The sequence below is a fragment of the Podarcis filfolensis genome (assembly GCF_964270895.1).
Source record: "Podarcis filfolensis genome assembly, chromosome: 3".
Classification (NCBI taxonomy): Eukaryota; Metazoa; Chordata; class Lepidosauria; order Squamata; family Lacertidae; genus Podarcis; species Podarcis filfolensis.
Genome location: NC_139606.1, coordinates 84,336,505 through 84,353,232, shown reverse-complemented (window position 1 = coordinate 84,353,232; position 16,728 = coordinate 84,336,505). Strand labels below are relative to the sequence as shown.

At 46.6% G+C, this 16,728-nt stretch overlaps 1 protein-coding gene across 7 annotated transcripts in view; it reads right to left on the bottom strand.

The window, feature by feature from the left end:
* LOC310758330 (uncharacterized protein) overlaps positions 1 to 16,728 on the bottom strand; it is a 44,474-nt gene continuing 27,746 nt past the window's right edge. For 2 of the 7 annotated variants that reach the window (XM_083604435.1, XM_083604437.1), the window contains 12 exons: positions 16,506 to 16,652; positions 15,565 to 15,972; positions 15,020 to 15,139; positions 11,103 to 12,866; positions 10,540 to 10,620; positions 9,188 to 9,274; positions 8,442 to 8,536; positions 7,625 to 7,710; positions 6,881 to 6,947; positions 6,085 to 6,230; positions 2,557 to 2,712; positions 1 to 1,385 (listed from right to left, as the gene is read on the bottom strand). In XM_083604435.1, the coding sequence (XP_083460561.1) occupies positions 1,147 to 1,385; positions 2,557 to 2,712; positions 6,085 to 6,230; positions 6,881 to 6,947; positions 7,625 to 7,710; positions 8,442 to 8,536; positions 9,188 to 9,274; positions 10,540 to 10,620; positions 11,103 to 12,866; positions 15,020 to 15,139; positions 15,565 to 15,972; positions 16,506 to 16,652 (3,396 nt within the window). In that variant the 3' untranslated portion in view covers positions 1 to 1,146. The remainder of the gene's footprint in view (positions 1,386 to 2,556; positions 2,713 to 6,084; positions 6,231 to 6,880; positions 6,948 to 7,624; positions 7,711 to 8,441; positions 8,537 to 9,187; positions 9,275 to 10,539; positions 10,621 to 11,102; positions 12,867 to 15,019; positions 15,140 to 15,564; positions 15,973 to 16,505; positions 16,653 to 16,728) is intronic. The other 5 variants (XM_083604438.1, XM_083604440.1, XM_083604439.1 and 2 more) reach the window with 3 other exon arrangements.

The following is a 16,728-nucleotide window of genomic DNA, read 5'->3' as shown; positions in this document are numbered from 1 at the left end:
TGGTGTTTTAATGTGGTGTTAATGTCTCTTGAGGAGATGCAACTGACTATTTAACAAGTCCCATTTGCTGCTGCATTAGGCATCATAGTGCAGGAGAAAAGAAAGCAAACATTAAGGTTTCTTGCGCCCACGCACACACACACAGTGGAGAACTCACCCCGTATTTCTGAACCATAAAAAGGGTAGGTACAGAAATTGTTCTTTTTGAGGTGCAAAAAACACACAAAAAAAAACTAGTTCCAGAAGCCTCCACAAACCTTAATCCATGCCCATTCTAAATTAGTAATGTACCAATTTGCCCAAGAAGTAATTCCTCTGCCCTGGACTCTGCTGCAGACTTTAGGACTGACTCAGGTTTGCTGACTATCCAGAATCATCCTTGGCCTGGCCTCCGTGTGTGTGTGTGTGTGTGTGTGTGTGTTGACATGTGCATTTTACAGCAGCTTGACCTGCAGAAATCAGGAGATTACACATTATCCCCTGCTAATATCTGTGAAGGCACCAGGTCAAGTTAAAAAAACAAAAGGCAACCCTATATGCCTGCGTAAATAACATAGTCAGGATAATTGGTACCGAGAAAGCGCTTCCTTTTTTGATCCCATCATGAGCCATGCAAACATTTGTTAGGAAGGAAGAGAAGCAACATGAGTCTTCCACAAACCCCTGCCTTGAATACAAATACAGTATTAATATGTATGTGCCTGGGAATGTATTACCTGATTTCCTATATTAGCTTGTATGTCAAACAAAGGCTGTGCTCTGTGCTTGTAGAGAAAAAGCCCATGGTAGTTGGAATATACTACCCTGCAACAATATGAATGAGGTGGGGTGCTTTTTAACTTTAATTTTCTTTCTCCCTGAAGACCTTTGACCTTCTCAGCTGCTATTCCCTGGGGTTGCTGCCCCTATCAGGGTTGAGTTAAATGGCATAGGAGGCTGAGGGATAAGGGATTGTTTCACTGTGCAGAGCCTACCAGTCCCACCTCTCTCACCCGACCTCCTTGGGAAAAGAGAGAGAGCAAAGGTCAAGCAATGGTGCAGCATAACAGTGTGTCCTGGTAGCCATTGGCCCCAGTCCTAGGAAGGTTCAAGCACTTGCATGCAGCCACAAATCCACTCCTGGGCCGAGGAGAATGAGCTGGCATCTCAGTCTTTCTTCCCAAAGAACTTTCTGAAGACAGATTTGTTCTTCTGGCGAGGCGAGGCACCTTGGCTCCTCTCGCCCAAGGTTTCTCTGGCGCCACCAGGAGAGGCGATGAAGGAATGGCAGCGAGGCCTTGGAGGAGTTGGTCCCTGCTCTCCAATGTACAGAGTGACTGAGTAGCTGCTGCCAAGGCCCAAGGGTTCCTTGGACACTGACAAAGGTGTGATCTTCTGGTACGTAGCTGAAAAAAAGAACAGAGCGGAAAGGTTGCACAGCAGCACCATGAACTGAAAACAAGCAGCAGAACGTGTCAGAGACTGGTTAACGGTCTGTGGTACACACGGTTGTTTAACTCCAGAGTATCATGTTCATCCCATCTCTTAAGTAAAGAGAGGAGAAGAGAATTCAGGGCAGTGTTTGAAGTGAGGCTTATTATGCCTCTGCCCCAGGATCTTTTCTGGTGCCAAGGCTCAGCCATGGAACATGTGATGATATAGTAGTAGTAGTAGTAGTAGTAGTAGTAGTAGTAGTAGTAGACGACCACCTTGTCTCTGAGTATGTTCAAAATATGCTTTCCCCTCACCAAGGAACACCTACCTCCACCCACAACATATTTAGGTACAATGCAGAGTTTTGGTCTTTCAAGCCCTAAATGGCTTGGGACGAAGACTCTATTGTCTATACAAAACTGTCCCATTTTCTACATGCTGTGGGAGAGGCCTTTCTTTGTGGTGTCTGTCCCCCCCCCCCCAAAGTACACTAGGTGGGGACAAGAGAAAAGGGCCATTTCTGTTGTAACTCCTAGGATGTACAATTCCAAGGCCTGTAAGATTAAACACACACCATCTTTGTTTACTTTCTGGCCGTTGCTTGCATACTTTATTGTTTCTGAAGGTCTGCATTTTATGCGATTCAGGCCCTCCAGAAATTGTTTTTGGAAAATTGTAATATTGTTGTTTCTTCTTCTTTTAAAATGCGACTACTTTCACTTTGCGGGGGGGGGGGGGGGGGCAAGGGATATGCTACATATATGTAGTGTCTGCACAGCCTACAAAGGTAACAAGCTTCAACTTCAGACATGTGCCATTGAGTCAAAAGCGTGTTGCTGACACCTAATGGCGACATTAAGCAATGAACTTGTTCCTTTGAGAATAACCGTGCTTTGAATGAATGCAGCCAAGCACTGAAAATAGCATAATGATATCATGCTGGGTACACAACAGACTGGATTTAGTCAGAGAGATTTCAGCTGCATTTGAACAGAAGTCAGTTGGCAAAGGGCCAAACTGAGCAAATGCAGAACATGAGCAAATGAACAAACTCAGATTTCCCTGTACAAACAGGCGGAGGGGTAGAGGTAGCCTCAACCCTAACTAGTAACCCATTCTTCTTCAAGGTCATACAGTATGTACCTGAGGTAAAGGAATATGATCGCCTCTTGTTCGCCACTAGCCCATAGTCCTCTTCCTCAAAAATGTAAGGTTCCTGCGACCTTGTAGATGCTGTAGGAGAGCTCTGCCTCAGACTGTGATCTGTGGTATAAATGGCAGCAGATTTCTGGCTGTCTTCTAAGAGGAGAGAAAGGAAGAAATCAAGGATGTGACACAGAGGCAGACCTCCAGGGATTCCTTACTATTATTATTATTATTATTTATTTAAGTGAACTTGCCACATTATACCAAAGTCTCAATATGATTTAAAATAATGGACAAAAAAATCAACAAACAATAATTTACACATTTAAAAATGCAGCACAGTCATCAAAATCACAAGGGGTCACAATAAAATCAAGGAGCCCTCTCCCCTGACTGTCTTAAGCAGAACCAACATCAACAGCTAGAAATATTCCAGCAGCAACAGTGAGGTGCTGCTCCTCTTTGCCATGGCCTTTGAAACCTGAAAAATATATTTTAGGACCCACTCTATGCTCTTGATGGTCAGCTGTTTTAACTGTTTGTAATATTATATTTTTTAAATTGTTGTAACCCGCCTGGGACTTCATAGTGTAGGGCTGGTAAGAAATCTAAATAAAGAAAGAACAACAAGAAGAATATCAAGGACCTGACAGATGATAAAAGTCTGTGCCTGATACTGTAAATATCTTAACATAGTCACTAGGCAAGCTTCTTTTGGGAGAGCATTACACAAGGGGGGAGGGCCACCACTGAGAAGGCCCTCTCTCTTGTTGCCACCATCCAAGTTCTGCCAACAGGGGCACTCTGAGGAGGGTCTCCAAGGAGTATCTTAAGCTCTGACTGAGCAGGCTCATATGGAGAAAAGGGTACCATGAGGTATTGGGGTCCAAGCTACATAAGGATTTATAAGTTAAAAACAATGCTTTAATAATAATAATAATAATAATAATAATAATAATAATAATAATAATTTATTATTTGTACATGTCTTCTGAATGTCAGGTAGTTGTTTATCGCTTTGGCATCTGATGGGAGGGCGTTCCACAAGGTGGGCGCCACTACGGAGAAGGCCCTCTGCCTGGTTCCCTGTAACTTAGCCTCTCGCAGTAAGGCAACCGCCAGAAGGCCCTCGGAGCTGGACCTCAGTGTCCAGGCAGAACGATGGGGGAGGAGACGCTCCTTCAGATATACTGGATCGAGGCCGTTTAGGGCTTTAAAGGTCAGCACCAACACTTTGAATTGTGCTCGGAAACGTACTGGGAGCCAATGTAGGTCTTTCAAGACCGGTGTTATATGGTCTCGGCGGCCGCTCCAAGTCACCAGTCTAGCTGCCGCATTCTGGATTAGTTGTAGTTTCCGGGTCACCTTCAAAGGTAGCCCCACGTAGAGCGCATTGCAGTAGTCCAAGCGGGAGATAACCAGAGCATGTACCACTCTGGCGAGACAGTCTGCAGGCAGGTAGGGTCTCAGCCTACGTACCAGATGGAGCTGGTAAACAGCTGCCCTGGATACAGATTTGACCTGTGCCTCCATGGACAGGTGTGAGTCCAAAATGACTCCCAGGCTGCGCACCTGGTCCTTCAGAGGCACAGTTACCCCATTCAGGACCAGGGAATCCTCCACACCTGCCCGCCTCCTGTCCCCCAAAAACAGTACTTCGTCTTGTCAGGATTCAGCCTCAATCTGTTAGCCGCCATCCATCCTCCAACCGCCTCCAGACACTCACACAGGACCTTCACCGCCTTCACTGGTTCTGATTTAAAAGAGAGGTAGAGCTGGGTATCATCCGCATACTGATGAACACCCAGCCCAAACCTCCTGATGATCTCCCAGTGGCTGCATGTAAATGTTGAAAAGCATGGGGGAGAGGACAGAACCCTGAGGCACCCCACAAGTGAGAGCCCAGGGGTCTGAACACTCATCCCCCCCCACCACTTTCTGACCACGGCCCAGGAGGAAGGAGCGGAACCACTGTATGACAGTGCCCCCAGCTCCCAGCCCCTCAAGATGGTCCAGAAGGATGTTATGGTCGATGGTATCAAACGCCACTGAGAGATCCAGCAGAACTAGGAAACAGCTCTCACCTTTGTCCCTAGCCCGCCGGAGATCATCAACCAGTGCGACCAAGGCAGTTTCAGTCCCATGATGAGGCCTGAATCCCGACTGGAAGGGATCCAAATGGTCCGCTTCTTCCAGGCGTGCCTGGAGTTGTTCAGCAACCACTCGCTCAATCACCTTGCCCAAGAATGGAAGATTTGAGACTTGGCGATAATTGGCCATCGTGGCCGCATCTAAAGATGGTTTTTTTTAAGAAGCGGTTTAATAACTGCCTCTTTCAGCGGGTCTGGGAAGGCTCCCTCACGGAGGGAAGCATTCACCACCCCACGAAGCCCATCGCCCAGTCCTTCCCGGCTAGCTTTTATAAGCCAGGATGGGCAAGGATCCAGGAGACAGGTGGTTGGCTTCACTCGTCCAAGCAGCCTGTCCACATCCTCGGAGGTAACAGATTGGAATTGTTCCCACACAACTTGACTAGACAGGACTCTAGCACTCTCCCGCCCCGGCCCTGCTCCCACGGTGGAGTCTACTTCTTCCTGAATCCGAGCGATTTTATCTGCAAAAAACTTTGCAAAATCATTGCAGGAGATCATGTGGCCCGTACTGGGCCCCGATGTCGCAGGTGGTTCCGCTAAACTGTGAACCACCTGAAAAAGTCTCCTGCTGCTGTTTTCTGCAGATGCAATAGAGGCGGCGAAGAAAGTCTTCTTCACCGTCGCTATCGCCACTTGGTAGGCTCGACGTTGAGCTCTAACCTGTGTCCGGTCAGATTCGGAATGAGTTATCCGCCACCGGCACTCTAGCCGTCTCAACGATTGTTTCATTGCCCTCAGATCCGTGGAAAACCACGGGGCTCTCCGGGCTCCATGCAATCGGAGAGGGCGCTTCGGAGCCAAACAGTCAATAGCTTTGAATTAGGGCCAGAAATATATCAGAAGCCAGAGCATGGAGCCAGGCCTGCTGTAATGTGTTCAGATTGTCTGATCCCATTGGCAGTATGGCTGCTGAATTCTGCACCAGTTGCAGTTTCTGGACCATCTAGAAAGGCAGCCTCATATATAATGCATGAAAGGAATGCACTTCGGAGGTTATGAGGCCACAGACCACCAAAGCTAGATTATTCATGTCAGGACATGGATAGCTGAAGCTGATAGAAAGTATTCTGCACCACAAGGCTACATTTGTCCCCACTGACAACAATGGACCCAAGAGTTGCTCTAATCCACAAACCACATTCTTCAGTTAAGTGCATAGCTGTCAATGTTTTCCCATTTTTAAGGGAAATTCCCTTATTCCGAATAGGATTCCTTGCAAGAAAAGGGAAAAGTTGACAGCTATGCATAAGTGCAACCCCCTCCCGAATTGGTTGCAGAATCATATGAGACTGCTCAGTCTGGAAGGCCACAGGTCCCCTATCCCTGCTTTAAAGAGAACCCTCAAGAAACTGTGAACAGCCCACACACACACCTGTCCGTGATTCTGCTGAATCCAATAGGTCATCCTGATTTTCGTAAGGCAGCTGCAGCCTGAGACTTGATCTGGGTAAGAGTATGGCCTCTTGGCTCTTGGCTGTGAGAGACTGATGAGGGCCAAGGAAGTGGGGAACTCCATGGCTAGGACAAAAAATGGAAGCAGCAGAAAATAGAGAATTGGTCTCACATGCCCAGTTGCACAGAGCTATGCCAAGCTAGAGTAAAATTTAGTCATAGCAAAGGTAATACAAGCCACCATAATCACAGCCTGGGTTTAGAGTATCTGAATGGGAAATTTGATGTAGCAGTGGTTTCTACGCAGCTGAGAAAATTCAGCAGATTGCACAATAATGGGATGTGAAAATGTTGGGGGGGGGGGGGAGCACGAGGAAGTTGCTATCACTAATACAGGCAGAAATTAGAGCAGAGCAGCAAGGGGCAAATGGGATCACTCCTAAACAGGATAACTAATGACCTCAGCTCAAATTGTCCTACATGCACTTCTAAATCTTAAGCTGCCCTTAAAAAGGGAGAGAGAAGAAAAAGAGGAACACATACCAATTTGCATTCCAAAAATTGAATTTTGGTTTGAATGCATACAAATCCCAAAACCTGTTTTTTTGTTTAATATGCTGAGTTTGACAAAATAGCACTGTATGATTTATGAGAAGATCTACTTGCCACTGGACAGGAGTCCTTATTAAGGCAAATGTTATGAGAAGAACTTTTTAAAAAGCTAGTCCCTGCCCCCAGCAAACACATCTGGATCAAGCTTTGCTTATAGTAGTTACCTAACAGCAGAGGTTGTCTCTTGGGCAGTCTGGGAAGCTGACTGGAAAAAGTCCACTTCAGGTAAGCCTTTGAGGAAAGAAAAGCAAATACTGAGAGATGGCTTTTGAAAATCAAGAGTGTTGTTCACCCAAACAAAGCTGAGGCATAGGTCTGTTCCACATATTTGCTGCCTTGCAATAAGGAGTTGTAGTCTCTCTGATAAGCAGACTTTTATAAGCTACATATCATTCACCTGTTTTGCCACATGCCCACTTGTTTCTGGGGTGTACACCTAAAAAATGCAATGTGTACAGTGGCCCATAGAACCTATTTTCTTCTTTACACAAAAGGAATGGAGCCCAGGAGCCAACTGTTTTGCAGAAAACCTTGTAGCTAAACTGGAATCTGAGCTCCAGCCTCCCATGTGCAAGTCCCAGCACTCTATAGGCCTTCTATATGTCAAAGATGAATCCTCCTTCTGAACTCCGGTCTGACTCAATTACAGTGGGAAATGTGGGAGATATAAAATCTGGCACAAATATAAAACCAGTTACCAAAAACATGACATGGCATTGCTGCTTCTCTCGACAGTGAACTTGAGGGAAAACCAAGAGTGCCCATGTAGGCCTCTCGCTCATGTAGACCACCAGAGTGGTCTGCAGGAGGCCTCAAATTACCTCTTGTTCCTGAGTGGTAACCATATCTCCTTCCCTTAGACCTCCAATGCCCCTACAGTCTCTTCCTTATAATCACTTCAGTCTTACCTGAGTTCTGCTGCAATTTGGTAATCCACTCCTGCATGAGTGGCTCAGTAGGAGCTCTAAGGAGGTACTTGGAGCCATCCTTCAACCTGGGGTATGCAAGGAAATCAGCTGAAGGAATTTGATAGGATACGGATACAACAACCAGCACCAGCCTTAAATACCTAGCAATCTAGGAGCTAGAAGCATGCACCCTCTGCAAAGATTTCTATTATCACCATTTATGCTGTTCAGGGGCTGGCATTTCATCAATATCCAAGCATGTTCAAGTCTTTCTTTCCCAGATCTATCTATCTATCTATCTATCTATCTATCTATCTATCTATCTATCTATATCTTACCGTCCTTCATCTGAGGATCATAGGGTCACTTACAATATACAAACACAAACACACAAACAAACGAAACAATACTCCCACCAGTTTAAAAGGCCACAGACTGATTAATTAGTCAAAGGCCTGGGAGAAGAATGTTTTCACTTGGCACCTAAAGATTTGTAATGAAGGCTCCAGGCGAACCTCCCTGGGGAGAGAATTCCACAAATGGGGAGTCACCACAGAAAAGTCCTGTTCTCATGTTGCCACCCTCCAGACCTCTCATGGAGAGGGCACACAAAGAAGTGCCTCAGATGATGATTACAGGATCCAGATCAATTCTTGTGGGAAGAGGCTGTCCCTGAGGTATTGTGGTTCTGAGTTACCTTTATTTTCTTTTTAAAACCTGTAATAGTATTATTATTTAGCATTTATTACCCCTTTATAGAGCTTAATGTATGCTGCATATATTATCTTGTGAAGGAAAATAAACAGAGGTTACTCACTGTAGTGTGAAACAGTTGTTCTTTTTGATATACTCTGTTTCTAGGGTGCAAACGGCTCCACGGAGGTTCAGTGGCAAGGCCACTACAGAACTCTGCTGTGCAAAGGAAGGCAAATGATAAAAGCCCCTGGAATCAGAAAGCCACTCTGAAGTGGGCTCCTACTAGCTACTTCACTCTTTTCTTGGGTGGGCAATTGTTACTCGGGACGGCCTCTGATGGTACACTGAGCTTTTAAATTTGTTGAGCTTTTCTTCTGCCAACGCTGCCTGACGGTTTTGAAATTTGCCACTTGGTTTTACTGTGATTTGTGGACTGTCTTTATTTTAGTTTTAGATGTAAGTTAGTCTTTACAAGAATTTCAAGTTCTATTTTGGCAGAGATTGCACTGAAGGTTTAGACAAAAATAAATGCAATTGGCAAAGTGTAGATGCTTGACAAGCTATGCATGCCAAACATTCACAGGAGATGTCAGTAGGCGAAGGACTATACAGGATATGAAAATGCTGGAGGCAGTGCTTTTTTTCCTGGGGGGACGCAGGGGTACGCATACCCTTAAACATTTTGTGAATCTAAGTTTGGCCTGTTTGAGGGGCAGTATTTCATTATGAGTAGGAAAATTGTGCCCCTAAACAATTTTTTAAGAAAAAAAAGCACTGACTGGAAGTATATGAAAATGTGACACAGGCCTTACTCATACCCAGTTCTTATCTCCATTTGTGTCTGGGCATCTCACTGCCTACCATTACCTTAAGGGTGTCTTTCTTGTCCTGGTAGAAACACAAAGTTTGTCTCATCAGTACTGTGTGGAATGTGTTCCAGGAACGACAATTTGCCTAGGAGAAGAGAAATGAAAGGATCAGATCTGAAGTAGGTGAAGAGTTAAGGTTGGTTCACAAGGTGACCTGTTCACATGGTTTCATGTGCATGAAGCCCCTATCTGCCTGTGCTTGCCTCCAGGTTAAGGCCCCTCCCTTCCCCTGGAGGCAAAGACAGGCAACCATTGCCTGAGAGCCCCTTCTAGCTCTTCAAAGCATGGGAACATGAACATTAGTGCAAAGGAAAAGTGAACATCACCTTCAGATATATGGTCAGCTTACTCTGGACCTTATGTTTCCACCTCCTGTCTGCAGCAGCTACAGTTGGCAGTACAGTACAGCGGTAAGAATAAAATCCACAAGTTTTTCGTCATTTGGAAAGGCCCTTTGCCTTCTGCACCACCCACACTGTGCTGGTTTAAGCCAGGCCAGTGATCCAGATCCTTATATCCACACCCCATCACAGGCGACATTTGCCCAGTGGGTGGGGCTATCCACCTGTCAATCACTTGATGACATAATAGCGTCAAGTGGCCTGTATTTCTCTGTGTGGTCTGAAACCAAATTGTGCAGACAAAATCTGCAAAGTGGCAACTAGCTGCCTTTCATCCAAGCTTTGCCTTTACCTGCTCCACACCTGACTTCAGGTGTAGAGCAGGTGAGCATGGCTTCATGAAACAGCCTCGTAGGCCCACAGACTGGAGGTTTCCCCACCCCTGGGTTTAGACATAACCATGGCTTGGCATTATGTGAATAAGCAGCAAAGAGCCTCAGTTTCGTGAGTTCAGCCACCAAGCCTTGTGCAGATCCTGGCTTGGACCAAACCATAGCTAGTTTGTCACACGGCAAACTGTTATTTATGCTTCCCCTGCAAATGAGGATCGAATCTCGGTTTGCTCTTATGTCTGAACCACCTCACTCAGAAGTGTTTCTGTGTGTGTTGATATAAGTCAGAGCTTTCCAAATTGTGTGTTGTGACACGTTAGTGTGTCAGCTGCAGTGTGTAGATGTGTCACGCGAATGCTCCCTGTGCTGCTCTTGGGGTTGGAAAGGGGTTAGTTCAACCTCTGGCTTGCTGGTAAAACTGAATTACTGTGTCACAAAACGATGTATGTCTAAAAAGTGTGTCATCAACATGAAAAGTTTGGAAAGCTCTGCTGTACAGGGCTAGGCTCTGTTGAAGTGTTACTGGACCACCAATGGAGTTGTTTCTTGGTGGCAAGTCACTAGCATCCATATTCACACCACCCCCCTCACATAATGCCACACAGCTCTGACAGTACCTTCTTGCCTCCTGCCTGCAACAGATGCTTCCTCTCCAAAGCTCCTTCCATCATCTGAAGCTCTAGTTTACTGGGAATATTCTAGAAAGAGGCAGGCAACAATGAATGAAGCAACCACAATGAAAGCAGCAGTGTTTCAAATACGAAGGCATTTTAACACCACATTCCCCAAAATAGAACAAAAAAGGAAGAAGTGTGCTTTGAGCAGTCACTGATTCATGGAAAAGACATACATTGTATGGCTCATGCTAGGAAAGTGTTTGGGGATCTCTCCCCCCCCCAGTCAAATCAGGAACAGTACTGATGTAAACATCTCAAGGGTAAGCATCTCATTAGCTAGATCTGTATCTCCTTTAAAAGAAAATACTCCACATATACGGAGTTGCTGGTTCCTGATAGGAAAAAAAATACACATTTTAATAATTGTGCAATGAGAAACTGCTTAAGTACACATTGTAGATCAATGCCAGCAGTATCCAGGGACTTGAGGAAAAGAACAGTAAATGCCTGGTTTCCAGGCATACAATCCCCACCCCTGCCCCATAGAAGCCAATGGTTCTGACCTTGCCAATACTTCTGCCCTCCGCCTGAAGCTTCTGCTGGGCCCCTGGGCAGGTACTCTGCAGTGACCTCACAGCTGCAGCTACTGCCCCTTCTGATGGCTCCTGGACAGAAGGCATGGGTGCCCGGCACCGACTCGGACTGTCACAACTAGTCCCTCTTTCTCCTTCAGACCTCTGAAGCAGCTGGGCAGAGGTGGGGAGCTTGAACTTAGCCACTAACAAATTGTCTGCCGCTGCCAGGAGGAGTCTTGCACCAGAGCTGTCTGGACTTTGCATCTTATCCACCTTTCCAGCAGGGCTGCTGTGGATTCCCAAGCTTTTCTTGTGCTTCTCCACATTGCTCCATATGGCCTGCAGCTCCTCTTCCTCCTCTTCAAACAACTCGTGGGCAGGGTGACAAGCCTCCAGCAACTTTGGCCCTTTAGTCGTGCTTCCTCCAGGAGCCGGGGCAAGAGGGTCCAGTCCTGAGGGTGTTGGGGTGCCTAGTTCACATTCAAATACAGACAGTTTGGCAGGAGATTTGACCCCCAGGTGGAGGAATGAGGGCAAGGTTCTCACACAGCTTCCCATTTCTTCTGCCCCATTCACAGCAGGGTTCTTAGCTTTGGCTATACTGGAAACTGCATCAGAGCTGCTCGTGTGCTTAGCAGGTGAGGGCTTCAGCTTCACCCAAGATGCTTCTCTGGCTTTGTGGTCAACCGGACCCTTTACCTGCGCCTCCTTGGAGCTGCCAGTTGTACCCAGTGAGGTAGCTAGTCTGTCCCACTCTATACCTATCTGCTCATGCAGGACACTAATGCGGGATAACCGGTTCTGCTTGAAATCCAGGAAGTCATCACTGGGACTGCTCTGGCTATTTGGACTCTGCCTGTCTTCTCCACAAAGAGCAGCGAAGCAGGCCTTTTGCCTGCTGTAGCTTGGGTTGATGCTCACCTCTTCAAACCATGTGCCTCCCTTACCCTGGGGAAGCTTGTCACGAGCATCTTCAGGCCTGAGGGGCCTCTGGTGCATGACGGGCTGCCCTCCGAGCACCCTCTTTTTCAGGCTACTACCAACTTCCTGCACTTTTGCCCCCGCTGGGCTGCTCCGAGCTCCCTGGCAGACCTGGCTTATTCCCTTCCTTCCTGCTGCTCCCTCTTTTGCTACTCTGATGGTATCATGGATATTCCTTAGAACTGTGGGGTCCTTGGGGAGTTCCAGGCTCAGGACAGAACCGAGAGAAAGATGCTGGCATGTGTTGCTCATCCGCTCTGCCAGTGACGGGGGGCTGTTGAGACCTCTGCTCTCTCTTGGGAACACATGACATCCAGATACTTCCCTAACCAAGTCACATTCAGCGTCAATAGCCCGTGCCAATGGGTTCTTCACATAGTCTGTCAACACTCTGCAGGGTGCCGCGCACTCTGTCTGCAAGGCCTGTGCCCTCCTGTTACCCTTTGGGGGCCAGGTGCTACTAGTGCTGCGCCTCTCCCCTTGCCCTGCCTGCAGGTCACTTGGTTCGGTTCCCATGATCCCTTGCAAGGTGAGTTGCTGGGCATCTTCTGCCTCCACTCTGCCTTTTCTCTTCAGGCTCCTTAAGAAGCAGCTGGAGCTGATCTTGGGCAAGGTGTGGAAGGCTGAGGTGCCCCACGCGGGACTGGGAAATGAGGAAGAGTGAGCTCCAGGAGGCGTTTGCTTAGCAGGCCGCAGCACAGTAGAGCTTCCACAAACTATGCCTGCATCTCTGTCTCCCTCTTTCTCCTTCACGTGCAAATAGGTGCTCACCTGCGGAAAGAGGGAAGACCCAATGAGGAGCAGTCTTCAAATTGCACAAGGTCACTGGAGCCTAAACCTACCTATTTTGGATGCCACAGCAGCAAACTGACATGCACTAGCACATGCTCATTTCAACTCAGCGAGTATACATGCATGCATGTTCATTAATCGTAGCAGACACTAAGGTAGACTGTCCACAACAGGTTCCAGGATGTTAGGATCACTTTAGTTCAATCCTAGGGAGTGGCAACAAAACTTCTGGCTTACCATGGTTCCAAGCTTACTACTGGAGACAACCCAACTCTGCTGGGCTTTCCAGAAGGGGCACACTGCCAACTTGCAAGGCTGCTAGATGCACCCCACTCTACTTCAGGAAAGATGATGCAGCCTGAAAAGAGGCTACAAAACTCAGTATGAAATATTGCAGTAGAAACTGAAGAGCCCAGCATGATTGGGGGGTGGGTACCATGATAGCAGCTATGGGCTGTGCTACAGTTGAGGCCAGCTCAGGACCAAATGAAATGTGCATTAAGAATCTTACATTGCATGGTTTGAGATTGCATGTGGTGCAGATTGCATGTATGAATGCTCCTTGTAAAAAACAAAGAAACCTTTCCTCTACATAGAAAGCTATCACAACAGGAAGAGAACTGGGCTTAAATAAACACTTAGGCAGGGACTCAGCCAATACATAGAACACATGCTTGCAGAATGCATGTAGAAGATTCTGGGTTCCTTTTGCAGCCTCTTCAGAAAAATCTGAGAAAACTCCAGTCTGAAATCTGGAATAGCTGCTGCCTTTCAGAGCAGACAATCCTGAAATAGAAAGATTAGTGATCTGACTGTATAAGGCCTCTATAAGATCTGGCTCTATAAAGTATAAGGCTTTAAGTTTGTATGAGCTCCTTGATGTACCAGGGGTATTCTGTGCACATGAATCAGCTCTCAGTATAACAGGAATCCCCTTCCTGCAACAGCTGCAGGAGATGTCTAGAAGTTTAATTCAGGAATTATTACTGTACACCGTAGAGGCTGATGTTCCTTTCCCTTCATGACTGGCAGCTGACTTTCTAAATGAATACACTTTACAGTCCTGAAATCCTCCTCTCTAATTCACAAGTTGTTGGAGCTACTGTAGCTTCTATGCTCAGGCACCTCGCCAGAAACTAGTTTTGGACAGCATGCCTCAGCCTTTCAATTGTAGCAGCTACCCATCTGCTTCAATCCCTAATTATCTTCTCACCGTGCCCTTTTAATCACAATTGCTAATGTGTGAGTGATTACGAAGACTTGCTTGCTAGCAAATAGGTGTATTCCTCTTCTCGTGCAACCCTCAGTTCATCTCATCCTTAAATCACCACAAGACTCTGAATTCTTGTTCATGGGACAACCCAAAGTGAGTGCGTCATGTCATGTGGGTCATTTCCTCACAGCAAACTAGTTTGGCCTGCCTTCAGCCTGCATCAAGAGGCAGTGCACTTCAGGCTCGTTTCCTGTTTCCTCTAGCAAATCTGGTAGCTCTTCTGCTGTGGGATATGAAATATTGTGCTGAGGAAGACATCTCCATATTCCACTGTGCTGGCTGCACATTTAAGCTCTGGTTTGTCTGTTTGAATGGTCCTGTGCCTCTGAGAATATTCCAGAAGGGGGGATTCCTGGCAGTAATATGACACAACAAGTTGTGCCAGCTGAAATTCTCTTAAAAGGTACAGAATCCACATTTTGTGCTGCACATGGCAACCCTGTGCTTTAACCAGGAGAAGTCACAAAATATTTGAAGGTGCTTCTCCTAAGGGGGCATCTCCTCAGGAGTACAGGTGCAAGCACAGAATGCATATCTAACTTATTCAACATAGACTTGGAAAGGAGAGACACAGCATCTGTGTGACCTCTTTACATATTGGAGATGCCATTTAAGTGATATAGGAGAAGGGGACAAGGCTGTTGAGACTCCAACTTGCTAAGTCCCAAGCCGGCTAGCCAGACCAATGGTCAAGGACGATAGCCAAGTCACATCTGGAGCATTTCCCTCTCCTAATTTAGGAGCTGCCTTTTGAAGGAGGCTATTGGATGGGTTAGTCAAGGTTTCCTTGCACCATGCAACCACTCTCAGTCTGACATGCTGCATCGTCCATTCTCTCTCCCCCACTGCTCCATGTTACCTCTTCTGCATGCTGGCGGGGTGGCCTTTTCTTTCTCTTTAAACTACCCAAAGTACTTCCTAAAAGCCCCTGACAACGTTTCCAGAAAGCTTTACAGGCTGAGGATTTAGTTTCAGAGAGCTGGATTTTTAGGAAAGAGAGAGACAAAAAATAAAAAAATAAAAGTGAAGGAATAGCAAGGATGACCTGCAAAAGCCAGGAAGAAAAGGGCAAAATCAGTGCCTGACCCACGAAGAGGAAGCTCTAGAACTGCACGCCTGGCAGTGGCTTAAACGAGAAGCAAAAAAGCAACAGAGCTGCTAGTCTCCCTGATTCAGAGTGTCCATTAACATCTTAATGCTCACTGGGAAGTTAGAAGTTCTCCACTTGCAAGCCTTAGCCATAAAGCTTGGCACTCCCTCACTTGACATCCCACTTCTGTCCTGCCTGGACACTTGGCAATACATGAAAACACTGCCTCCCTTTGCCACAGGGGCACTTATTGGATATCCTGGAGATAGCAAACAGCTCTATCGATGTCACGCCTAAAGTAAAGGGCAACTTACCTTGTGCAAGGTTTCTGGTCCCATTGATGGTGCTGCTCCAACCTGGCTTCCCGTGGCCTCTCTCCCTGCTTTCTTCCCAATGCTCAGTATCAAGTTCACTGTGCCACCCAGACTGCCAGGGCCTGGCTGGGGCACCAGCAGCACAGGGGTCTCCAAGGGTTCTAGGATCAGAGTCTCCTTCGGGACGTCCATCTCAAAGGGCAAGTGGTTTTCCAATTCTTCCAAACTCTGCCTGTGCCCTGGAAGAACATCCAGGGTAGATAGCACAGCAGTGGAGACCGATTCGCTCTCTTGCTGTGCTGCTGAACCATTTGGGAGGGAGCCGAGGGTGAGTGGAGGCCTCTCAGAAACACTGGAGTTAAGGATACCATTTGCTTCACCCACACCTGATTCAGGAACTACTTTAATCTGTGGAGTAAGGTAATACAATGAAGAATGAAACTGCAGCGATAGCTTCTTTGTTCTTTGTTAATTCTAGGATTTCCTGTTAAAATGGGATCTCCCCCACCTAAAGACCAATACATGCAGCTTAAAATTTGCTCTGCTCACTTGTATGTGTGTGTGAACAGCAGCCAGAGATTCTGTCAAAATGTATTGCTTGGTATGTTATAGAAAGGCAAATAAGAAATTATGCAAAAAAATATACAGGTCTTTATGAGGCAGAATAGCAACAAGATAGATAATATACACATGGGGAAATTGTGTAGGTATTCTACCAAGTTTAAAATAAGACCGATTTCTAAACTCGGGGTGGGGATGGCGGAGGAAGGAAGCTAAAGAGAGAAAACTTGAAAGGAGGGTGTTTTGTTTATAACTTTGTGCAGGTGCCCCATAAAAAGTGAGTGAACAAAGCATAGCTATTCCACAATAAATACACAGTGCAGGCCAAGCTATTTTTCAAGTTTAGCTCAAGTATTGCCACTCAGGGGCTGCATACTAACTTGGCAGTGCTCGGTCATGTTCAGCGTGCCATTCTGAGTCTCCCTGCCATCACTCTTACTGCCAGGGTCCTTCTGGGAACTCTGTGCTCTCCAGCGCACCATCACCCATCCAAGCATGCTTTGCAGCTCCTCCATTCGCTCCTTTATCTAAAAAGACAGAACAGAACTGAGAAAGAAATGAAAGGAGGAAAAAAGGCCGACACAATGAATTCCTAGCTTTTCT